The sequence below is a fragment of the Oryx dammah genome, unplaced genomic scaffold (assembly GCF_014754425.2).
Source record: "Oryx dammah isolate SB20612 unplaced genomic scaffold, SCBI_Odam_1.1 HiC_scaffold_2, whole genome shotgun sequence".
Classification (NCBI taxonomy): Eukaryota; Metazoa; Chordata; class Mammalia; order Artiodactyla; family Bovidae; genus Oryx; species Oryx dammah.
In genome coordinates this window covers 195,320,779-195,346,858 of record NW_024070186.1, presented here as the reverse complement: position 1 = coordinate 195,346,858, position 26,080 = coordinate 195,320,779, and the positions used below count along the sequence as shown (strand labels likewise).

Below are 26,080 nucleotides of genomic sequence, written 5' to 3'. Positions count from 1 at the left end.
TACATGACTCAAATGCACAGCATGTTCCGTTGCTAAGGTAATTATGAGCATCTTCACCCTCTCAATCAGGGCCTGCTTTGTCACAGATATTAGCCATGGAATAAAATAAGCCTAGGGCTTCAAGTGCCATGAGACAGAAGTGAAAAATCAAGAAAACCTATGGGAGGTTTTAGAGGAAGTGGAAAATTCCACTTGCTGGTAGACTTGGCTGGCCTCATGGTGACAGCTGGCAACATGGATGGCATGGTTACTGCTGTGTTCAGAAAGCTAGCTCCTCGGTAGAAGGGGGATTGCCGTTCCACAGGTGCCTGGTGATGTGAGGGTTAGATGGCCTGTTCAGAAACCACCAGCAAGTAGAGAGACCCAGAAAGCTTGAGTGCTCCACAAAATGTCAGACTTGTGATGCAAAGAAGGGTGGAGATCGGGTCAAAGGGATCTAAGGGAAAGCCTCCGTACTGGTTGTTGTTCAGTTGCTAAGTCCTGTCTGATTCTTTGCGACCCCATGGACTGTAGCACACCAGGCTTCCCTGTAGTTCACCATGTCCTGGAGTTTGCTCAAACTCATGTTCATTGAGTTGGTGATGCCATCCAACCGTCTCATTCTCTGTTGTCCCCTTCTCCTTCCACCCTCAGTCTTTCCCAGAATCAGGGTCTTTTCCAATGAGTCAGCTCTTCGCATCATGTGGCCAAAGTATTGGAGTTTGAGCTTCAGCATCAGTCCTTCCAATGAATATTCAGGACTGATTTCCTTTAGGACTGACTGGTTGCAGTCCAAGGGACTCTCAGGAGTCTTCCTCAGCACCACAGTCTAAAAGCATCAATTCTTTGGCGCTCAGCCTTCTTTATGGTCCAACTCATGTCTGTACGTGACTACTGGAAATATTATAGCTTTGGCTATATGAACATGATATAATGGGTTAAAAAAACCTGCTGTAAGGAATTCTCTGGTGGTCCAGTGGTTAGGACTCTGCACTTTCACTGCCTAGGGCATGAGTTCAACTCCTGGCAGGGGAACTAAGATCTCACAAGCCCTGAAGCACGGAAAAACAAAACCCAGAAAACCCTGCTATAAATTGGCATTTAATAATATAATAATTTGTTGTTCAGTCACTAAATTGTGCCTGACTCTTTGGTTGCATACCAGGCTCCTCTGTCCATGGGATTTCCCAGGCAAAAATACTGGCGTGGGTTGCCATTTCCTACTCCAGGGGATCTTCCTGACCCAGGGAAGCCTGGTGGCTCAGATGATACAGAATCTGAGTTAACTAGTTTCTCTGGTTAACTAGTTTCTCCTGAGGGCAGATCTTGTTAAGAAAACCAGAATGCTCTGGTGTATTTAAAATGGCCACGTCTCTCCCCTTCCCTTGAAGGAGGTATGAGGAGATTTTTCTCCTATCTTCACCTTGAGAAACTGGTCAAGCTCTGGAGGTAAAACTCACAGAAGTGTGGGGACCTCCCTGGAGACTCTGAGTCTCACACTTGTCCCCACTAAGCCTCCAGCAATTTATCAATTACAGCTCGGGTTTTCTTACCCTGGATTGGTCCACATGGAGATTTCTGCTCTGTAAGTTGCGGTTCTCTATATTCACCTGTCTTTCCAATTTTGGGGGGCAGTTGTTTGCCCTGTGACCTCATTTTTCTGATGACTCTAAGACTGTTGATTTATCAGTTTGTTTTGCTTTTTACTAGTGTGGATAGAGTGGTGACTTCTAAGCTCCTTACAGCTGCCATGTGTTTTTAAGATAAACAGTTGACTTGTTGGGAACACAAGTGGGAACACAAGGCTTGGGGGAGAATTAGTCCACCTCTGGAGATATTGAAGAAAACATTAATTTTAATGGAAGACAGGGCAGGTTTTAAAAGAAGGAATACAAATTTTATCTAGGCACCTGAGACCCACAGGAATGGGACTTTGCAGAGTTTTCTTTGAAATTAAGAATAAGAGATTTAATTATTTCAATTTTTCTAAGAGGAGATTTTATTATGGGACATTGATTTCTCTGTTGAAGCTTAATGATAAGGGTTTATATTACTGAAGTCTGGGACTTTTTTTTTTATAGTGTTGGCATTGTATTATTTTAACTGTGCTGTCACTGGTTAATTGTTAAATAATGTCTCAAGACCAAAAAAATCAGAACATAAACAACAGAAGCAATATTGTAACAAATTCAATAAATTATTTATTTTAAAAAAGATTTACTTATTTTATTTTTTGGTCCCTTCCCCATCTATTTTAAACTACTTTCCGTGGAATCTTGATGTGAGAAGGTGATAGCTTTAACAGGTTTACTCTCAAAAGAAAAAAATAATAAATCTAATGTTATCTCTTTGGGGAAAAATAAGTGATAAATCTCTGGTTGTGTTGATCAATACAAAAGAGAAACTAATTCTTGGAAAACTCTCTAGAAATACATCTGGAAATTTTAAATAATTCAAAGTAATAGATACAGTAAATAGCATAATAAAAACTTGAATGTACTGAGTTAAAAGAAGTTTGGAAGGAAAAATATATTACCAAAGTCAACAATAAAGTTCCCTTTTTCATTAAAAAAAAAAAACACAAAGTCAATTAAACAGGAAGAGAAAAACAAAAGACATAAAACCCTCAAACAATTATCCTGTAAAGGTTCTGTACTCAGAAGGCTTGCAAATGAGTCTTTTCAAACTTTTTTAAGGAGATAATTTCTATTGTTTATAATTCTCCCTAAAACAAACCAAAAGCTATTAATAGAAAGCTATGTAGCTGAATCTGCAAAGGACTCAAATCCTTGATGTCCAAATCTAATACAAGAATTAGATAGAAACAAAAGGAAAAGCAATTCCATGTTACAAAAGAATAAGATTACTTTTCTCTTTTTGTTCAAAAAGAGCATGAACTGAATCTAACGATATATTTTAAAAGTTCTAATGCATTTTATTCAATAATAAAAACAGGCTGATATGAACCTTACTATTTGAACATATTTGTAAGTAGCTTAAATGATAATTAATAGGTTTTTCATAATCACATCATGACATTCCTTACCCCTAACATCCTCCTCCAGTACATACATACTTACAGACACACACACACACACACACACACGCGCACACACAGTATATATGTCATAGAGAATATGTGTTTTAGACCAATATCATATTTGGTTTTTCAAACTCTACAGGCAATTCTGACAGCAACACTGTAAAATAAGTCAAACAGGATACCCTAAAATTTTAAGATTTAGTAACTTTAGCAGTATAAATGTTAGATGTATATGAAAAGCATCATTTTATTTTTATTTTTCATTTTAGTACTGTTTTATTTAACTCAGTATGTCCAAAACATTGTTCCTTCAGCATATAGTTATTATAAATAAGCTAATGAGATATTTTCTATTCATATTTTTCATACCAAGTCTTCAAAATTCATGGTATTTTACAATTAAAGCACATTTTAATTTAGACTTGGGCTTCCCAGGTGGCACTAGTGCTAAAGAATCTCCTGCTAATGCAGGAGATGCAAGAGATGTGGGTTCAATCCCTGGGTCAGGAAGATCCCCTGGAGGAGGAAATGGAAACCCACTCCAGTATTCTGCACTAGCCACGTTTCAACTAGTGGCTGACCAGCGCATAACTACACAATCACAAAGGAAAATTGTCTTCCAAAATGACCCTCCACCTGAAACGTATTACACTTTTCAAGAGCTCTGGGAATCAGAAAGCTCTTCTTTCTGAAAAGCATCATTTTAAGTTTAAATTCTTCTTATTTTCACTTAGTGAATTTTGAATAATACATTTCAATGGCAAATAATGAGGGAAGCCACACAATACAATAGCTAGTCAAAATATTCAGAATGTACAGAAAAGTATTTACCGTTGACTGCATCTTTGAAAATAAATGAAGACCAACCAGATGAGAACAGGCCAGGCTGTTTATTCAGAGCTTATCAGAGGAAAGGAGTATAGACTTGGATTACCATGATGTTGAATGGTTTGCCTTGGAAATGAACCGAGATCATTCTGTTGTTTTTGAGATTTCTGTGGGCACAGGACTGGAAAAGATCAGTTTTCACTCCAAACCAGAGAATGGCAATGCCAAAGAATTTCAAAATACCATACAATTCCGCTCATTTCACATGCTAGCAAGGTAACGCTCAAAATCCTTCAAGCTAAGCTTCAGCAGTATGTGAACCGAGAACTTCCAGACGTACAATCTGGGTTTAGAGAAAGCAGAGGAACCAAAGATTAAATTGCCAACATTTGCTGGATCATAGACAAAGCATGGGAATTCCAGGAAAACATCTATTTCTGCTTCATTGACTACACTAAAGCCATTGACTGTATGAATCACAACAAACTGTGGAAAATTCTTAAAGAGATGAGAATACCGGACCACCTTACCTGTCTCGTGAGAAACTTGTATGCATGTCAAGAAGTAATAGAACCGGACATAGAACAATGGACTGGTTCAAAATTTGGAAAGAAGTACAACAGGCTGCATATTGTCCCCCTGCATAGTATTTAACTTATATGCAGAGTACATCATGGAAAATTCTGGATTGGATGAATCATAGCTGGAATCAAGGTTGCCAGCAGAAATATCAACCTCAGATATGCAGATGATACCACTCTGATGGCAGGAAATGAAGCAGAACTAAAGATTTTCTTGATGATGGTTGAGGAGGGAGGGAAAAAGCGGGCTTGAAACTCAACATTCAAAAAACAAAGATCATGGCATCCAGTCCCATCACTTCATGGCAAATAGATAGGGAAACAATGGAAACAGTGACAGACTTTATTTTCTTGGCTCCAAAATCACTGCCGATGGTGACTGCAGCCATGAAATTAAAAGACACCTGCCCCTTGGAAGAAAAGCTGTGACAAACCAGGACAGCATATTAAAAGGCAAAGACATCATTATGCTGACAAAGGTCTGGGTAGTCAAATCTATGGTTTTTCTAGTAGTCATGTATGGATATGAGAGTTAGACCATAAGGAAGGCTGAGAGCAGAAGTAATGCTTTCAAACTGTGGTGCTGGAGAAGACTCTTGAGAGTCCCTTGGACTGGAAGAAGATCCAACCAGTCAACCCTAAAGGAAATCAACCCTGAATATTCATTAGAAGGACAGATGCTGAAGGTGAGACTCCAACACTTTGGACGCCTGATGTGAAGAGCCAACTCATTGGAAAAGACCCTGATCTGGGAAAGACTTAAGGCAAAAGGATAAATGGGCAGCAGAGGATAAGATGGTTAGATAGCAACATCAACTCAATGGACATGAATTTGAGCAAACTCCAGGAGATAATGGAGGCCAGAGGAGCCTGGCATGCTACAGTCCATGAGGTCAGAAAGAGTCAGACACACCTTAGGGATTGAACACCACCACCAGCAACAACAAAAGCGAGGGAAATTCAGTAATTGAAGTCCTGGTCATTTGGAGCTAACTTCTATAAAAGTTACTGCTTAGCTTCCTGGAGGTTGGCTAGAGGTAGTGGCCAGGCTTCCTAGGCTTTTTACTGTAGTTCAAGGAGTTGATTTCTTGGGTAGATCATGGGGGTGGTAGGTCAGGGTTCCATTGTTTATTTCTGGACACCACCCTTATGGCAGAAAGTGAAGAGGAACTCAAAAGCTTCTTGATGAAAGTAAAAGAGAAGAGTGAAAGAGTTGGCTTAAAGCTCAACATTCAGAAAACGAAGATCATGGCATCCGGTCCCATCACTTCATGGGAAATAGATGGGGAAACAGTGGAAACTGTCAGACTTTATTTTGGGGGGCTCCAAAATCACTGCAGATGGTGACTGCAGCCATGAAATTAAAAGACGTTTGCTCCTTGGAAGAAAAGTTATGACCAACCTAGATAGCATATTCAAAAGCAGAGACATTACTTTGCCGACTAAGATCTGTCTAGTCAAGGCTATGGTTTTTCCAGTAGTCATGTATGGATGTGAGAGTTGGACTGTGAAGAAGGCTGAGCACCGAAGAATTGATGCTTTTGAACTGTGGTGTTGGAGAAGACTCTTGAGAGTCCCTTGGACTGCAAGGAGATCCAACCAGTCCATTCTGAAGATCAGCCCTGGGATTTCTTTGGAAGGAATGATGCTAAAGCTGAAACCCCAGTACTTTGGCCACCTCATGCGAAAGAGTTGACTCATTGGAAAAGACCCTGATGCTGGGAGGGATTGAGGGCAGGAGAAGAAGGGGACAACCGAGGATGAGATGGCTGGATGGCATCACTGACTCGATGAACGCGAGTCTGAGTGAACTCCAGGAGTTGGTGATGGACAGGGAGGCTTGGCGTGCTGCGATTCATGGGGTCGCAAAGAGTCGGACATGACTGAGCGACTGAACTGAACTGAACTGATGGGACATGTGGGGTCTTACTTCCTTCACCAGGGATAGAACCTGCGCCCCCTACATTGGCAGCAACGCGTCTTAATCACTGGACCTGCCACGCGACATGCCTCCTCTTGCCACGCGTACCTGCCCACGACAGCCACCCCCGTGCGCGAAGCGCCTCACTCAGGCTGACCGGAAGGGCCTTGTCGCGGAGCCTGCTGGGAGTTGTAGTTCCATCCTGGTCCAGGGTTGTCTACGCAGTGCAGGGGTAGAGGGGCGAGGGTCAACTCAGATCTGCGCATTTTCGGACATGAGTGGTCTTGTGGTCTTCAGACTTGGGAGCACCGCGGACCTGGCCGGTTTTGAGGTCTCCGCGGCACCTCGGACTGATGTTTCCCTCGGCTCCTGGCTGTAAAAGGGACTCACGTGACGGAATCCACGGTTGCAAAGCCAGGCGGGCACTGGGAGGGGGTGCTCCGTGCGGGGTCGCTCCATCCGATGTCTTCTTAGGAGGGTCAAGCTTTTTGTCTGGTCCGAGGTAGGGGCCGCAGGCTGGCTGGGTTTCACTGCTTCTCTGATCTCCAGCATCTCAGCCTCGTCTGAGCCCACCATCCACAGGGAGCTACTTTAGGACACAGTAGTGATAGCATTGGCCCCAAAGAGCTGGGGACTAGCTCTCCCTCGCACGGTCGCCCCTTTTTCCTGACGGTGGATTTGTTTCCGATGTTTAACTTGGAGTTTCTCTGCCTACCCAGAGCCCTGAACTCCACTTGGGTGCCCAGACCTCCTGTGGGTGAGGAAAGTCTCTTCTGACACCGCTCCCCCGCCCAACTCCTGCAGACCCTACATCCAGCCGAGGGTAGGCGCTGAGCTATGAGGGCAATTAAGGAAGGCTATGAAATGACAGTGTCAGTCTTTAGAGTGTCTGGCCCTGAGGGAACACCGGGTCCCATCCGCTGCCAAAGACTTATGGACATGTCAGTCAGGTAAACAGATAAGGGCCCCTCTGGGTGTGAGTGCCCCCGATATCTCTACTGGATGAACGGACCCACTCCCAACCCCCACCGGAGGGAGGGAGGTTCCTATTGGGGGAGGCGGGACTAAAGATCAGACTTCAATAGGGTCTGCTAGGTGGAAAGATGCAAAAGGGTATTCCCAGATGAGGGAACAGCATACCAAAGGTAAGAGGCTTAAGCTGAGAGGGTACTGCTAGGTTGGGTGCTATGGAGGAGCCATTGCAAAAATCTTGACTGGAATTTGATTGGATCTGATGTTTCTTTGTTGGGTGTATTTTTGAGTATGGATCCATTTCATGTAAAGTTTAGTGGTTTGTTTGGTTTTCTGTTGCTTTGTCAATTTGAGTAATTTATACATTTTCTGGAAAGTTGTCCAGTTTAATTTCAGTTTATGGCATTAATTTGTAGTACTTGCCTGGATTAAAAGAAAACTTCAGTATATCTGTAATTGTCTCCTTTTTCAAGTCCAAAAATTGTTTCTGTTTTTCCCACTCTTTTTTTATCAGTCCTGCCTGCAGTTAGTCTTTTATTAGTTTAAAATACAAAACAATTATTTTATTAGTTGTAATAAATCCTTTCCAAGAGTTGAATTTAGTTTTTTGTTTAATTTTTCATTTGGGCACAATTTCAGAACTAAAGTCATAATAGAATAGTACAAATAATTCCTAAATAGATTTCATCTAAATTCCCTAACATTTTGCCACATTCGTATAGGAGGTTCCAGAGGGATTTTGGAGCCAATTAAGGAAAAAGATGTAACCGTGAATTGCAGGAGCACAATGACATTATTTATGCATGCGTATGAGGAATAAGGGGGCCTCTTTCAGCATGAGACCACCTAGAGGCTAGGGCCCAGAGGCCGTTTCCCAGAGGAGAGGAGAATAAGGGAACCCCTGGGGTATATAAAGCCACTTAGGGTCTTTATATCTTTATAGCCACTCATGGCGAAGGAGTTTGTGTAACTCAGTGAAGCTATAAGCCATTCCGTGCAGGGCCACCCAAAACGGAGGAGTTATAGTGGAGAGTTCTGACAAAACATGGTCCAGTGGAGAAGGAAATGGCAACCCACTCCAGTATTCTTGCCTGGAAACTCCCATGGACAGAGAAGCCTGGCAGGTCCATGAGGTCGTAAAGAGTTGGACACAACTTAAGCAACTGAACCACCACCACCAGAAACAGTGAAGTTTCACAGGGCAGGTAAAGTGTGCAGCTTCTAAATGACTACAGATGTGCTGATATTTAGACTGTGTTTCAAACATTCACATGTGTTGATATCTGAGTTTGGGGCTGCTGGTCTTTTGAGCTAGAGATCTCGGACAGCTGTGAAGAAATAAACAACCCAGGGACCAATCTTCAGAGGACATCTCTGGCTAATTTATATGACAGTTTGGTTTACCCTGCTTTTCCTCCCTCCTCTATATATTTGTGTGTAAATACTTTAATGTGCATTTCTCCAAAACAAGGGCATTCTGTCACATAAACACAGTATCATCAAGAAATTAGCACTGGTGTAATGCCATTGTCTAACCCATGGATCTTACATTTTACTAGTTGTCTCAGTAGTACCTTTTCTAGCTAAAGAAACTCTAGTATCACACATTGCAACCCCCTCCCCACTTTGGTCTCCTTTAATCTGGAGACTTTTAAAGCATTGACAGTTTTGAAGAATACAGGCCAGTTATGATTGTTCCTTAATTTGTCTGATGTTTTGTCATGATTAGATTCAGGTAATACATTTGGGGCAGGATTTTTTTTTAAGATATGTGCTTATTTCTTTTCTTCTAAAATTTCTTTTCATACTTGTTAATTTCTTTTTTAAAACATCTTTTGAGTTTATTCTTCTTTTCTGTGCTAGCTTCCTGCATTTGTGTCATCAATTCCCATTAATTTAATGCTTGTCTTCGGGCTGTAAATTTCCTTTAAATATGTGTTTTTAAATATCCACCAATTTTGGTATATAGTATTTTTGTTGTCATTGTTGTAAATATTTTTGCATTCTTTTTATTTTCTAATTTTATTACTTTTTGGTTTAGAGAGTAGCATTTATGCAATATTGATTTTTTTAAAGGTTTGTTGAGGGGTTTTTTTAGCTTGTCAATTTTATAACTATATCAGATGGCAGTTTTAAAAATGTATATTCTCTACCAATTGAGTTCACTCTCTGATCCAATGTCAAGCTTTTGTGCATTCACATCGTATGCTATTCCTTTTTGTATCCTAGATCTTCATTTCTAAAAGTATATACTAAAGTCTTTTGCTGTCACAACTTGTCAGTTTCTCTTCGTTGTGTCCAGTGTTTTTGCGCATTTAACCTGCATCACGTGCATTCGCTGGGGTGCACAGGACCCGGGATCGAGCTGGCTTCGGGTCACTGCTTTGTCTTCTTCTGGTGGGTTGTTCTTTCTAGCTTTTTGTCTGTCTCCTAATTTTTTAAATGAATGCCAGACATTGTGTGTGGGAGACTTCTGCTGGGCTGTTTCTGTATTGGAGCTGGCAGGACAGAAGTTGTGAGTTGCGCAGAGCTGGCATTTCTTGTTGCTATGGTTATCGTGGGTCTCTGCTCTGGCTTAGAGCTGGCTGGTTACTTACTGGTTTCCCACTCCACCCACCGCCAACCTCCCCTCCTTGACTGTCTCCTCTTGCTGGTGCTCCCTGTCTGCTCCTTGTGCTGGCTGACCGGGGAGGTGGGGCAGGGTACTCTTTCCCTCTCAGTTTTAGGAGGGCCCTGGGCCCTGGGGATGTGTCTCCCCTGGAGGTGGTGTAATAGGGAGTTACTGGTCCTGCTCACCCACTGGTCAGCACAGCAGTGGCCCACGCCTTCAAGCAGCCAGCTGGCAATGGCGTCAGTGTTAGGGGGTGATTCAGCCAATGGTTGGTGGACTGATGCTCATCAGGTAGAGACTGAGGTAAGAGGTGGATTCTCGCCTTCTCCAGGGGGGCCTCCAGCTCACCCAGGCCAGGCCCAGGCCTTGAGGTCGCAGTGACCTAACCCCTATCCCCGGCTCTGACTGAATAGCGTGAGACACAGTCTTCGAGACCTGGCCCCTGCCAACTGGTCGGCTGAGGGCTGGCTGGGTCCTGGGCACCTGGCACCTTCAGCGATGACAGCTGCGCAGCGTCTGAGGCCCTGGCCTGCCACCCACTGAGCTCTGTCTTCTCCTTAGCTAGGACTGGGACTTCGGAGGGCAAGCGCTGTGCCTGGTGACCTGGCCTTTTCTTGTCAGGACAAAGAATAACATTCGTTTGGTAGAGACTTAGAGGAACATCATTACCTGACCTCAAGAACAAAGGATGTGACGCCGAGAAGTCTGCATCAACTAACCATGCTCTTTCCTCACCTTTCCTAGGAAAGGGCTTTGCTGAGAGCTTTTGAGGAGTTTGGGGGTTCTAAGGCATAAGCCACCCATCTCCTTGAATGACTCTGAGATAAACCTTCCTCAGTTTCAAACTCTTGACATTTGGGGATTGTTTGCCTCATTGCGTGTTGAGGGCATGGACTTGTGTTTCAGTAGCATAGGAGGTGCTAATAGTCTGAACCTAGGACCTATGTCTGCCCCTTGCCCACGGGGATAGGGTTTTCTTTTCCTGTTGCTTCTTCCTCCTACCACATATGGTAGGTATTACCCATGATCTGGGTGCAACAAAAGGGTTTTGCTAACCCTTCCTCCAGCAAATGGGACTTTTGTTCCTCAGGAGAGAAATTTCTGGAAGGATGGGGCTTCCTGCGTTCCCATTGCCCTCCTCTGGCCCAGGGGAGTCTCTGTGTGATCTCCAGCCCCGCCCTGTGTTCTTCCTCTCTATCTGTATCACAGATCACCACCAATTCGGTGATTTAGAGTAGCTCACAATTCTGAGGCCATGTGACCTGGTGGAACGGCCACGCACTCTGCTCGGGTTTCCAAAACATAATCAGGATGCTGGATAGGCTGGCCTCTTCTCCGGGGCTTCTGGGGAGAGTCCGCCCCTGGTGGGCAGAATCAGGGGAAGTGGGTTTCTGGCGGTCTGGGCTGGGGGCCCCTGCCCCACTGCCCGCTCTGGGCTGAGGTCGTCCCTCAGCATCTTCTCATACTCACACCCACCTCCAAAGCCAGAGACGATGGCCGGGCTCCTTCTGGGGTCCTCCCTCTTCTTGTCTCTCCTCTCCTGCCCCCATCCATTGCCAACTCAGAGATGAAGTGTCCTGCCGATGTTTTTACATGAGTCTCACCACCTCATCTGTTTATTTCCAGGTTTTCTTAGTGTCTTTGCAAAGGTTTAGAATCGGACTGTAGCTAAGGCAGCTTGGTCCTGTCTGCATAGTCAAGCTTGTTTCTACCCCTAGAGTCTCGGAGGCCAGAGCTGAGCCTTCAGCTGACGGTAAGTTCTCAGCAGGAGAGCAGAGCTTTAGTGCTCAGAACAGGCCCCAGTCCTCAAATGCCAGGAGTCCCAAATTAGAATAACTCTCCTAAGAAAGGTGACCCAGGGAGCAGCCTTCTCCTTGGAAGGAGGGATCCCTTTCTTATCCTACTTGGTAGCTTAGGGCTGAAGTTGGAGGCTCACCATGTGGGGCAGCTGCCGCCCCCTGAAAAGGGCTCCTAAGAGCAGCCTGGGACCCTCTTAGCCAGAATTGGGTGATGTCATTGCCTTAGGGGATCACCTAGGATTCGGTCTGGGGGGAAGATTTCCAGGAGAAGAGGGGGTCTCCTGCTTTAGCGTGTGAGAAGCATGAACTTGGAGGGAAGGGCCTCCCATGGTTCTGAGAGTGACACTGCCCACCCCCCACCGATTTCTCTACACTCATCTGCATTTACTTCATTCTCTGCTTGTCCATCCAGCTAGATTTCTAGCGTGTCATCTGATGTCACCTCCATACCTGACTTCTCGTGACCCGTAACCTTCCCTCCTAGTTGAGTCAAGGCCCAGACTTTGCTTTCTTAAACTAAACGTATTTCGTTTTTCCTTCTCCTGTTAAAGATGAAAGAAAATGGGCATGAGAGGGGTGTTCAGAGCCACCCAGCTTACTAGAGGCCAAGCCAGCACTAGCACCCAGGGCTCCTGTCTGGAGGCAGCCTGGTAGCACCCTCACTAAACCCTGCCCCTCCCCACTCTTTACCGCTTCAGACCTTCTCATGGATTTCAGCTCCTCTGGGTGCAGGACTCTGAAAGGAGGTCATGGAGAGAGGACTCAGTAAGATGATACACGTAAATTTTTATGAAATACGTAAGTTTTAAACAATGAGCATGTTTTACTGTTGAAAAACTTAGAAAAACTTAGATAACAAATCCTATGATGCAAAGGTAATCACTGTTAACATTTGGCCTGTTTTCTACAGAAGTTTTTTTCTTGATGTGTTTATGAAAACCCATTCTATGATAAAGAAGCAGGAAATGGGGTAGCAGGTCACAGGCCACAGAGCATAGAAGGTTTCTGACCTAGGCTTTTGACCCAGACTGTCCAGCCTGCCTTTCCCAGTGGGCTTCCTGGAGGCGCCATCACAAAGCACCGCAAGCCTAGTGGTTTACACAACAGATGCTGAATCTTGCCCAGCGCTGGACCTGCCCCAGGCCTCTCTCCAAGCTCCTGGAGGCTTGCCAGCCATCTGTGGCGTTCCTCGATTTCTGCTGCATCATCAGACCTCTGCCTTCCTCCTGTTACCCCTCTCTGAATCACATGCTATGTGGCCTGCTTTTTTCCACTTGCTGGTATTACTGGAAGATCATTTCACCTCAAATATTTACACTATTTTATGTTGATTCATAGCTTAGTATGCTTTAATTTTTATCATAATTTATCAACCATTCTCTTTTCAGTTCAGTAGCCTCCATTTATTTATTTAAAAAAAACCAAACACCCTCAGAATTCTTTATGGAGTTTCCTGTCATTCTAGAGTTTTAGTATCTCTGCAGAATTCTTGGATCAAACTCCAGTGTGTCTCTGTCCTGAGTAGGAGCATACATAGGACCAGGAGAGAGATAGGTGTGGGGTCCAGTTGATGCTTCCAGCCACAGTAAATTTGCTCCTGAACCTTCGTGTTCCTGTTCCCTGGGAAAATGAGGAAAGGAAGAGGAGGGCTCAGGAGAAGCCATCAGATCTTGTCCCGTATTTGGTAAGTGGCAGAGCCTGACCAGGACCATTTCCTGTGCAGGAGTCAGCACAGTTGAGCCAGGACAGGTCTCAGTAATAAAAGTGACTGTTGACAAACTGCAGCCATGAGAGGAGCACCGAACAAAATGTAGCAGGATCCACAGATAGAACCAAGCACCCCAGGTTAACAGACTTTCAGTTGCTTGGCTGAGTGACACTGAATGGACTCTGCCTTCTGGTACCCATCTCCATTTTTTCCCTGTGGATTTCCTCAGCACCCGGTGATAGAAGCTTTGGGTTAGGAGATTAGTCGGCTACAGATATTTTTAAAATAATAATTTAAAAGATATAATGATATACGAAATGCCTGTTTGTCACAGAAAAGCTTAGAAAATTCATCTAAGTAAACAGAAAAAAGTAAAAATGGTTAATACCCAACTATACAAAGCTAACTACTATTTGCATTTTGTCCTACATCATTTCAGAGATTATACTCTGTGTGTGGGGTGGGGGAGAGAGAGAGAGTTCAGGATGCTTTCAACCACCTTTTTCAGTTGCCAGTGTAGTAGCATAAATAGTCTTCTATGATTTTATGTTTATTAGCTACATCATGTTTATTTCCCTTTGGCTGTGGTATATTCATTTAATTAGTCCTCTGTACTTGGATATTTAGTTATGTCTGCTTTTTTGGAGTTTTACCAAATTGTAATAAATATCTTGGCCACTAAATCTTTGCCCAAACTCATGATTGTTTCTGCAGAATAAACTTCTATGAATTAAATTTCTGGGTGATGGCGGGGGAGGGTAGTAAACTGCATGGTGATAACTGAGACACAGAGATGTATATTCTGTTAAGCAGAAAAATAATTCAAATTCAAACCTCAAGGTCAGGTCCCCATCACATTCCAAGGTGAGGGCTTCGCTCTGATAAACGGGGTTCTTGGGAGGAGCCCCTGCCACCCTGTGCCTGGGGTGTTAGAGCAGTTAGTTGATTCTGAGGCTGGAGGCAAGGCTGGCCTCTCATGTCCTCCCCTCCCCAACCCCAATCTCTGCCTCCACAGGTGTCTGCTTTTCCCAGACCAGCAAGGAAGGACCATGTGCCAGGTGAGTGTGGCCGTTCTTTACACTGTACTTTTCATTTTCCCATGGATTTCAGGATGCTTAAAAGAATTCATCCAGTAAAACACTATCCCAACAGAAATCAGAACCAGTGAAAACAGGGAGATAATGGCAGATCAAGGCCGTGGGGAGGGCAGGGCAGGCACACTACCTAGGCTGCTGGAGTCATTCGCTGCCCTCTAAACTTGCATCTGACATGTCTGTCACTTTAAAAAGATTCCATCCAATACATGACTTGTGTTGTCTGGGACAAACGTATCACCCTCTCAGGGAACATAATGCTTTCCAGGGTATTTAGACATTTATGTGATGGGTCTTCACACGTCAGATATAATAGGCAGGGTCCTCAATAACAACAACATCCAAATAAACGCAACAGCAGATCTCCTGTGAGCTCCCCCCGGCCTCACAGTATCAAGTATGTACTATATCAATATAGAAATTCTGTGATTACAGTTGTTGCAGGCAGAGTCAGAATACTCAGGTCTACATAGACAGCCTTGTTAGGGTTCACACTGACCTAGATAAAACACTCCATGATCCAGAGGCACGAACGGATGAGTGGTATGTTCTTTGAACTGCTGTTTGTGATAATTCTGGACACAGATAGAGCCTGAACAGCTCCAAGCTTCAGTGTTCAGCAGGGGCGGGGGAGAAGGTCTGAGCTGTCCTGCCTCCTCTCTCCGTGACTTTGACCTCAGCCATGGCCCTTAACCCCACTTGTGTCCTTTCTCAGTGGCCATCCATATCTTTCTTCAGACATCACGATATCATGTATTCTATTGCCAGTCACCGTCAAATGCCTCCAGTCCTAAAGGGCCTCCCTCTTTACCCCAGGCTCCGAGGATGCATGAACTTGAAGTACGCTGGTCAGAGTCCCAGAAGTTACAAAGCCTGAGACCCAGAGCTAGTTGAGGACAAAGGCAGGATTGAGGCAGCACCCCAAGCTGTGGGAAGAGCAGGTGTGCTACTGGGACTCGGAACGTTCTGCCCAGGGACCCAGACCTCACTAGGGGTCTCCCTTGTTCCCGTGACTCCTTTTCTCATACCAACTTATCCACATGACCAGAAATAGGGCTTCCACAGCTCACATTTACAAATTCTGCCACAGAGCGGGACCAAGTCTCCTTCCTCAGTTGGAAAGATCTTTGGGAAAGGTTGGGATCGGTTCAGCTTAGTTCAAGGGCTGAGGGGCTGAGTCTGCAAAGGGGAGCTCCCAGGAGCACCACGGGCTTGGAATGGGGGTGAGGGGTGGGGGAGGGAGGAAGATTCGACCTGGTAGATAAACATCGCAGCGGTCCATGCCAGGAAGACAAGCATTCACAGGTTTCTAGTTCAGGGATCTCCCTGTTAGGGTTATGTGTGATTAAAAACAACAATAAAGCTTGTAAATGTATCCACTGAGCACTTACGTGCTGGTCTCTGTTTTTAGTATATTATTGCATGAATAAACCTGTGAGATGGTATCATTAATTACTTCCTCCATTCTACAGCTGAACAAACTGAGGCTAGAGATATTAAAATCCATTAGGTGATGGAGTTGGGATCTGAATGCAGAGAAGACATGGAGTTGGGATCTGAATGCAAAGACAGACAGACCTAGAACTGGGCCCTTAATAATTAAACTAGTTTTATCTGCCAATAGCAAATCCCCAGCAGAGGAATCCAGTAGTATTGATGCATTCTAGACATGCACTGTCCATAATGGCTGGAGAAGGAAATGATAACCCACTCCATGATTCTTGCCTGAAAAATCCCACAGACAGGGGAGCCTGGTGGGCTGCAGTCCATGGGGTCCAGAGATGACAGTGTACTCGCACACACAGACATGCAACATGGTAGCCAGTAACCACAGGTAGATACTGAGCGTTTAAAGTGTGGTTAGTGTGACTGTGGATTTGAATTTTTACATTATATTTCAATTTAAAAACTTCAGAGTAAAATATTTTTTCAGGAAACACAACTTTGTTTTGATAGGACTACATTTCACCAAAGTGAGACTGAAAACTGTGTATAAATAAGATATACTTTAAGTGGAAAATACTACCAATTTTTGAAGATGTGGTATTTGAAAAGGATGAAAACTGGAGCTTCCTTGGTGGTCCAGAGGTTAAGACTATGCTTCCAATGGAGGTAGTACAGGTTCCATCCCTGGTCAGGAACCTAAGATCCCACATACCACGCAGTGCAGTCAACAAATTTTAAAAATTAAAGAATGAAAATTATACCTGTATACATGGACTCCTTTCTCTGCTTTCCTCTTGCTACCACCTTAACTTTGCCTGTATCTCATGTTGCAGATTATAACTGTGCCTGAATTTTATTCATTCTCTCTGTGATTCCCACCTCGTGATACAGCAATCATCTACATCAGATTGGCTTTTGTAGCTCCCCTTCTTAAGTACTGTGATGGAGACCCTCTTGCTTGCAGGGAAAAAAAGTCATTTGTTCCATGAGCTGATCCCTACGCCACCCCCAAAACACCCGCCTTATACACACACCTCTACACTATCATTCCCAATTTATTTCTACTTCCTACCGAATTTCCCCATGACTTCTTGGGCCATGCTTCTTGATAGGAATATTTTTCCAACATCAGAACACGCTTTATTTTTCATGATTCTGCTCATCTACCAACTCCAATGAAGCTTAACATCAGGATGTTGAATCTGGCTTATGTCTTCATGTCCTGTACTTAAATGTCCTTACATCATAGCCTTCAGTGTATTGTTAACATACAGCAGTCCCTTACATTCATCTCAGCCACCAGGCAACAAGCACCCTTGAACAGGAGCACTGTGGCATTCAGCTTTCAACCGCAAGCATCACGCAGAACACCAGTAACATACCTGGTCCCCCACCGATGCTTGCTCTCTAAATGGAAGGATGGATGGATGGATGGATGGATGGATGAATAGAGATCCAGAGGGCAGACACTTTCTAATGATTTTTTTTCTCTCCCACAAAATGCAGTACAAAGTTAGGGGTATGCTAAGCTTCCTATGTAACTGAACATGGGGAAACCTGCCCTCCGAAGGTGGTAAGATCTGTCTCCTCTACACCCCTGCCGTAATACCTTGTGCCAAGCACTCCAGATTAATCAGGAATGTGCCGTTCCAGGGATCCTTGTCATTCAGAGACTTGGCTGTGGGCTTCACCTGTAAGGAGTGGCAGGAGCTGGACCCGATACAGAGGACCCTGTACCGGGATGTGATGCTGGAGAACTACAGCCACCTGGTCTCCGTGGGTGAGGAAGGCTTCCAGTTCCCCCCACCCCTGCTTATGTCTGAACTCCTTCCTTTTCAGTTACATAAGACCCCTTAAGTACTCAAAATGTTTGTCCTGGGGTTTCAGTCATCAGCTGTTAAGTCCTGTTCTAATCTCACCTGGATTATTGGTGAATTTTCCTCCCAAATGAAACAGCTATTCTTTGGCCGAGAGGTAAATATTCATTGTGTGGCCTGAGCCTTCTGCTTCCTTGGGTGTCCCAGATGGCTCAGCATAAAACTCTTTTTAAAAATAATCTTTTGGCCATGCCACAAGGCATGTGGGATCTTAGTTCCATAATTAGAGATCAAACCCATCTCCCTGCATTGGCAGCATGGAGTCTTGACCACTGGACCGCTAGGGAAATCCCTCAGGATACATCTTGTAACTGTTTCTCGTGAACAGGGTGTCAAGTCACCAAACCAGCTGTGATCTCCAGGTTGGAGCAGGGGCAAGAGCCATGGATGGAGGAGGAAGAGATTCTGAGATGGAGCTTTCCAGGTGAGAGAACCAGTGTGCAGGGGGACAGAAGACAAGGGGTCCCAGAACGTCACAAGGCAGAATCTCTGATTTTTTTAAAATTTCAGGCAACTGTGTTAAAAGCCTTGAATCTTTGCAAGCAACTGTGGACAGCTGGCCGAAGACCTTGAGATGCCCAAATGATTTCTGCTACCTGCACCCATCACGTCACTGCATGATCACTTGCCCTCCCATGGATTTGAGAGAAAGACATTCTTTTAAAATTTATCCTTTCTTTCTACTCTGCCACCCTCTTCTAAGACCTTGCCTTCTCAGTCTCTCTCTAGAATCTTTAGGCTTACACTTGTCCCCCTGGTTATGACACAGGCTTTCTCAAGCTCTCAGATATGTGTAGATTTGCCCTATTTTAAAATAACTTATTTTGTGCCACTCATTTTTTTTTTTTTTTTGCCATGATGTGTAGCGTGCAGGATTTTAGTCCCCAGATCAGGGATCAAACCCATGCCCCCTGCAGTGGAAGCAGAGTCTTCACCACTGGACAGCCAGAGAATTCCTGTACCACTCATTTTTATTTTAGTTTTCTAAAATAGTTTTCTCTGCTTCACTGTGAAATGCCTCAAAAAATGTATTTGCTACCTTTTATATGACTTTAAATTCTTCTTTCAAGACCATGCATGTATTGATAACATGTCCCCATTTTGTCCGATAAGTTATAACTAAAGCTTTTCCTCCATCTCAGTGTTTCCCATGGGGAGCAGAGCCTTTGTTTTATTCACCCTTGTTTCTGCAGGATACACATCATGTATATCAACTAACCCTTTCTCCCTTCTAGGACAAGGATCCTTTATCAAGCATCCATTCAGGGTGGTTGTTTTTAATCAGGGGTATGTACCAGGATCACTGGGGAAGCTTTAAAAATGCCCCCGGCTGGTCCAACCCAGAAAATTCTGATGGGAAAGATCAGCCAAGGGAGTAGGAAGTGTGTATAGTAGGAATAGGGTTATCATAATTTAATCTGGGCACTCAGGTTTGAAACCACAAAGTTAATCCTCCTTCCAAACACTACTTTAAAAAATTTTTTTACTATTTATTTTCCAAACGTTTCTGAAATAGTTTAGTCCTACGGTGTGCTCCTGAAGGCTCAGTTGGTAAAGAAACCGCTTGCAATGCAAGAGACCCAGGTTCGATCCCTGGGTCGGGAAGATGCCCTGGAGACGTGAATGGCAACCCACTCCAGTATTCTTGCCTGGAGAATCCCTTGGACAGAGGAGTCGGGTGAACTACGGTAGTCCATGGGGTGGCGACTGACACTTTCATGGTGTTCCTGGAAAGATAAACACGTCTGTGACCTTATTATTTTTTTTCCTAGAAGTCTCCCAAGTGGATAGGCAACGGGAACACGGAGAGGAACCTCTGAAGCAAGCAGAACGCCCAGACAAGAAACAACTGACCCCAGAAGGGCACCACGCACCTCACACGGCTGGAAAAAACACCTCTCAGGACACAGACGTCGTCCGTTCAGAACAGGGCCCTCGGTGTGAGTCGTGCGGCACCGCCTTGCCAGACAAGGCAGACGTCACTGTCACCGCCAGCGCGTACCTTGCGAGGAGGAGGTTCGAATACGATGCGCAGGGGACCCTGTTTCTCTACTCGAAGCTGGGGGCTCCCCGTGCCGGGGCGCGCCCACGCCGGTGTCACCGGTGCCGAGAAGCTGTAAGCCGTGCCCAGGCCCTGAATGCCGACCAAGGGGCCCACAGTAAAGAGGAACCCGCAAGCGCCCCACAGGCGGGAAGGGCCTCTCCCACAAGTCAAGACTCATCACCCGTCAGAAAGTCCACAGGGAGGAGCCACCCTCAGGGCGGAAGGACCAGGGGGCAGGCGGCCCGCAAACATCCGGGAAACCAGGCGGACCGGAAACGCCGCCGGAACAGGAAACGCCGTGGAAAGCTCTTGGGGGAGTCGAACCTGCGCATCCCCCAGGCCGTTCTGACTGGAGAGAAGCCTTACAGGTGTTCCGGCTGTGAGGAATCTTCTCCCACAAGTCGCGCCTCATCGAATACCACAGATGTCACACGGGAGAGAAGCCCTACGGTTGCCCAGAGTGTGGAAAGTACTGCTCCCGGAAGTCCTGCCGGGTCATCCATCGGAGAGCTCACACCGGGGAGAAGCCCTACGGGTGCGGCCGGTGCGGCAAGGCCTTCTTCCGGAAGTCGCACCTCATCCTCCATCAGAGGACGCACACGGGAGAGAAACCCTACCGGTGCGGCAAGGCCTTCTTGCAGAACTCTTGCCTCCTCATCCACGAGAGGACCCACATGGGCAGGAGGCCCTACGAGTGCTCCGCCGGCGGGAAGACCTTCACCCAGGAGGCGAACCTCCTCCGACACCACAGGATTCCCCCCCGGGAGAAGCTGTACGGACAGGGTGAGACAAGGCTTTCATCACGAATTCCCAGCACACTGAGGAATGAAAACCCTGTGGACTTTGTGAACGTGGAAAACCCCTTCACCGGGAAGTCCAGGGCCAACTGTGGGCAGAGCGTCATACCAAAGTGAAACCCTAATAATTTAGTCAGGAAAAGCTTATTCTTTTTTTAATTTTTTAATCTTTTTGCCACACCGCCAGGGCCCTATGATCTTAGTTGCCTGACCAGGGATCAAAATCGTGTGCCCTGCGTTGGAAGTGCAGAATCTTAACCACTGGACCCAACAGGGAAGTCCCGAAAAGCTTATTCTCTTAAAACTAAGAAGGGTAATGACTCTCTAGAGGGATTTATTTTTATAGGATAAACTTAATTATGAAGTGTATCTGTGTCTCATAGTAACTGGCTGTTGAGCTCTGAAGTCAACGAATAAGTTAAACGGTTAAGACAGCATATTGAATAAGGCTGAATGAGGCACAGGACAATCCCAGGGGTATACTGGGGCTATGTTCCTGGAGATGTTCCATAAACATAATTTTATTTTACTTATTTTTGAATTGCATTTATATTTGAACACAATTGTGAACTTGTAGATGTAGATACCATAATATGGAGGATGACATCTATCAAGAGTTTCCACACTAATTACACCTTTTTGTCTTTAATATATAACTGGAACATTCCAAATTTACCACTCAACCGGAAGTCCATACACAGTACCACATACCATTTGGTTTTTTGTTTGCTGGCAGATATTACAGAGCACCCCTTGGATCAGGAAGCCAGCAACTTCATGAGGTACCCTCATCTCTGTCATCTAGTTCACAAGTCATGTTGAATGTTCGAGGTTGGGGCTCCCTTTTCTGGCAGTATAGTGGACCATCTAAAGTGAAAAACGTTCTGCTAAAAGAAAAGTGAGACTTCAAAGATGTATTGGCTCAGATTTAACAAAAGACAGGCATTAGCATCATATATGCGTGCAGTATATATGTGTAAATACACATATGTATATACATGCAATATATGCCTACCTGAGTAATTAGAAATATTCACATCTAGATGTACTCCATGTATATCTGTCGAGAGTTTAGCTCCATTGCTCTCTCATATTGCTGCCTCATCATCCATCATATTTGGTCAAGAGGCTGCAGGGACCTTAAGATGATAATAATAGCCCCCCAAACAAGGACATGCCCAATGGCAGCGATCGGCCACAGGCAGATATAAGTCCCTGGTGTGACTTCCTCCCAGCCCTTATGATCAGCAGCCTGCCTCCCAGTGTCTGTGTGCCTTACGCCTCTTAGCTGGAACCCTGTGAGCTCATCAGAACCCTGCTCTGTGGGTTTGAATGAACTGATATGGTCCTAACCCAGCAACCCCAGAGCATGCCTCCTGTGGACCCTAATAAAGGCATGTGTGCCAAGTCCAGTCTGTCTGAACTCCATCTTGACCTCCCCTCCAGGCATGCTGTGGACTCAGTCCAGGCCCTATGAGTGTTAAACGAGTCTATTTCAATTTCTCTGTGGTCTGTTGGTCAACCCACTCATCGCCTGCACCCTGTGCTCCACTTAGTGAAGTCTCTTAGTCGTGTCCGACTCTTTGCGACCCAATGGACTGTAACCTATCAGGCTACTCTGACCATGGGATTTTCCAGGCAAGAATGCTGGATTGGGTAGCCATTTCCTTCTCCAGGGGATCTTCCTGGCCCAGGGATCAAACCCGGGTCTCCTGCATTGCAAGCAGATGCTTTACCATCTGAGCCACCAGGGAAGCCTCTTAACAAGTGTTAATTTAACAGAGTCTTGACACCTGGGAACAAGATGGTAACAATTGACAATGGGAAGAGTCTTGCAATTGAGTACTGGCGAAATGCCTTTCAGCTGTGAGAGCTCCAGGGCTCCCCCAGCTGGGATGTTCCATCTGAGGGCCCCCCTGTGCTGCCACCTCCCAACCCCCAAGTGCAGACACCCCAGAATCCCCCTGGAACACTGCTCTTGGGGGCTGGTTTGAGGGGCTGTGGGTGTGTCTCCTGCCTGTTACTGCCCCACAGAGGATGAACTCCCCCGGCGAATGTTAGACTTGGAGTGTGTTTCCCCATTTCAGGTGCAGACCCAGCTGTCGACTAATCCAGAGCTGGCCTCGGTTTTCCGAAAGGTCCTGTCAGGACAAATGAGGGCAGGAGTGCTCAGTGCCTAGAACCACCAACTCACCAAAGCATGGGTTCCAGGCTCCGAGGTCCCAGCTCTGGGGACCCTGCTGCCTCTGCCCTGGTGGGGGAGACCCTAACCCTGCTGGGGCTGATGGGACCACCCTGGGGGAGAGCGGCTGCCTAGGAGTCTGGTTACCAGGGAGCCCACTGCAGACCCTTATGGCAGTGTGTGTCACTCAGTTGCTCAGCTGTGACTCTTTGGGACTGTAGCCTGCCAGGCTCTGTCCATGGGGTTCTCCAGGCAAGAATACTGGAATGGGTTGCCATGCCTTCCTCCAGGGGCTCTTCCCAGGGATTGAACCTGAGTCTCTTGTGTCTCCTGCATTGGCAGGTGGATTCTTTACTACTAGTGCCACCTGGGAAGCCCTTTGGTAACACCTCTAAGGCCAAATCATGGGTGGGGAGTGGGAGTGGCAGGTAATAGAGAATTAGAAGCCCAAATCTGAAACTAGATTGCATCTTTGAAAGCTGCTAAGAGAGTAAACCTTGAACGTTCTCATTACTAGAAAATAAAATTTGGCAGCTGCATGAAGTGATGTTAACTAGAGCTATTGTGGTGATACTTTCTCAATGTATACAAATCTCGAATCATTGTATGCCTGAAACCAATGTGATGTTATGTGTCAGTTATCTCTCAATAAATAAATAAACTGAAAATTGAAACGATGTGTCTCAAGATTCAAAATATTCTGAAAGACTTTGTACAGCAGGAGGGCGAGAAGAGGTGCTGCTACTCTGCACCATGGAATTCAGCCAAAGACCCACAATACATAACCTTCTTAAAGAAATCAGGGGACCTCCTGGTGGTCCAGTGGCTAAGACTCCGAACTCCCAATTCAGGGGGCCTGGGTTCAATCCCTGGTCAGGGAACTAAATCCCATATGCTGCAACTAAGACCTGGTGAAGTCAAAGAAATAGATATTAAAAAAAAAAAGAAGAACCCAGGGATGGAGGACCACCATTAGCAAACGCAGTCTGGGTTCCCACATGGATTCATCTTGGCTCCAAAGCAGCTGCAGCCACCCGTGCTCAGCATCTAGACAGCTCCAAGGCCCTTGACGGCCAGTCAAGGACCAAGGCTTCCTCGGCGGTGGCCAACACTCTCATCTCGTTCAGCCTGGGTAACAGGCCTGCTGGTGGTCCTTGGGACTAACCCGGTCCCAGGAGATGCACTGAAAGCAATTAGCTACAGACACCAGGCTGTTAGAATGGCCGTCCCTCAGCATCTCTGGAGTGAGGACTTCCTCACAGCTGTAGGATTTGGGGAAGAATTGTGGGAGGGGGCTTCCTGTGTGCCTCGGGTTCCTGAGCACCGGCCTCAGAGAAGCAGGAGGTAAGAATGGAGCTGATGGCCAGGGACCCCTTCCATAAGATCATTTCTTTCTTTTTTAGTCTCTTCCTCCTGTCCTCCTCTCTTTTTTAAATTGAACTAAAATTGTTTTACGATGTTGTGCTTCAGGTGTATAACAACATGGTTCAGTTATAGGTCTATTTTTCAGATTCTTTTCCCTTATAGGTCATTACAGAATATTGTGTTGAGTTCCTCTGCTATACAGTAGGTCCTTGTTGGTTATCTATCTTATGTATAGTAGCTATCTGTTAATCCCAAACTCCTAATTTATCCCCCCCACCCTCTGCTTTTCCCTTTTTTTTTTTTCACTCTTAAGGCATTTATTTATTAAAACGTTCTCTGCCAAGATTTCACATTAACTTAAAATTCAAATCAGTCTTTACATTTCTCTACTGAGGTCTCCACCTTCTCCAGCTATCAGTGCTACCAGCATCCACAAAGTGAGCCCCATGGTCAGCCTCTTTGTTCCCTGGGTGAACCAACTAGATGTTAATACTGCTCTGCTACAAGGTAAACGCTCCTAACTCAAACTTATTGGAAAAGGAGTGAAACTTCTGCAAAGTGCACTTTTAGAAGAGGTACTTTTGCTTATGAAAAGAAGCCAGTGAGTCCTCTAAGAATAATAAAAGGGAGTATTTTACAGTTAAGCACATGATTTGGAGTGAAGAATTCAGATGTTGCTCGGCTGGTCCAGGCTATTAATACTCTTCCTGTTCCTCCTGTGGGCCCCCTTCATCTGGTATCACGAAGCCTTCGTCTGTGGCGTAGAGAATGTCCACGATCCTCTGCAGCACAGGGTTGTTCTCCCCCTCGTTCTCCTGTCAAATCAACTCAATGTTCCTCAGCTTTCCAAAATAGAAGTCTCTCTCCTTCTCCAAGTCTTCCCCAGTAAGCTTCGAGACATTGACCTGCTGCATCAATTCAGCTGCTTCGTCGTCTCCATTCCCTACACCGGGATTCTTCCGCACCACACCCGGGCCAGCCTTAGGGGTTGCAGCAGTTCTGTGGGTTGCAATGGGCCTCTGTGGAGCTGCACTGCTAGAGCTGAGAGGTTTCTTCGGTTAGTTCAGAGCTGGAACAACAAGGGAGGGGGCCACTGCAGTTTCTTGACCTTGTCTGGCAGCTACAGGGTCATACTCTTTTCCATCATAGTTTGCATCAAAAAACTTCTTGAACTACTGAACGAATTCAAAATTGTCCTGAAACTTTCCTTTTAATAATTTGTCCACAGGAATTATTTTGTCAACACCCATTCTCTTAAAACCTGCTTGTAGTATTTTGAAGTTCTGGATGTATTCATGTTCTAGCTTAGCTTGGAATTTCACTTTCTTCAAGGCAATGGAGCCAGGGAACAACATGTCCATAAACTGACAATAGGCAGCCCCTGAGCACAACTGTTCGATCTTTGTCAGATTCAACTGCAGAGACTCATTGATCCAGGCCAGCATGTCATGTCGACTGAGGTTATCGCTGGTGACCGACGTTGAGTACACGTTCACTGCCATCTTCGGCTCTCGGTTGGACCGCATCCGCTGCCCGTACCTGGCTCCGGTTCCGTCTTCGTCTCGTTCAAACCGCCTGACCTGCTTTTCCCTTTGGTAACATTGTTTTCTGTAATCTAGAGATGATCATACTAAGTGAAGTAAGCCAGACAGAGAAAGACAAATACAGAGCTCTTCGGGGGTATCTCTCTCCTTTTTAAAAAAACATTTTATTTTAAAATTATTTTTGTTTACTTATTTGGCTGCATTGGGTCTTCATTGCAGCATGTGGGATCTTTAGTTGCAGCGTGTAGAATCTAGTTCCCTGACCAGGGGTCAAACCTTGATGTAGATT

General features: G+C 45.4%; 1 protein-coding gene and 1 pseudogene across 1 annotated transcript; one reads left to right on the top strand and one right to left on the bottom strand.

Annotated features, from left to right (window-relative positions):
* Positions 1-14,491: 14,491 nt before the first annotated feature.
* On the top strand, positions 14,492-20,817 carry LOC120882929 (zinc finger protein 300-like). The gene is made up of 4 exons (XM_040266758.1): positions 14,492-14,500; positions 17,636-17,762; positions 19,632-20,032; positions 20,305-20,817. Exons 1-4 carry the CDS (start codon positions 14,492-14,494, stop codon positions 20,815-20,817), a joined length of 1,050 nt encoding a protein of 349 aa, XP_040122692.1.
* Positions 20,818-24,551: 3,734 nt separating this feature from the next.
* Positions 24,552-25,806, bottom strand: LOC120856224 (annotated as a pseudogene).
* Between the last annotated feature and the right edge of the window lie 274 nt (positions 25,807-26,080).

Coding starts and splice junctions, on each gene's coding strand:
- LOC120882929 (XM_040266758.1), top strand. Junction 17,763..19,631: donor CAGCCACCTGGTCTCCGTGG/GTGAGGAAGGCT, acceptor TTTTTTTCCTAG/AAGTCTCCCAAGTGGATAGG. Junction 20,033..20,304: donor CCCACAGTAAAGAGGAACCC/GCAAGCGCCCCA, acceptor TTCTCCCACAAG/TCGCGCCTCATCGAATACCA.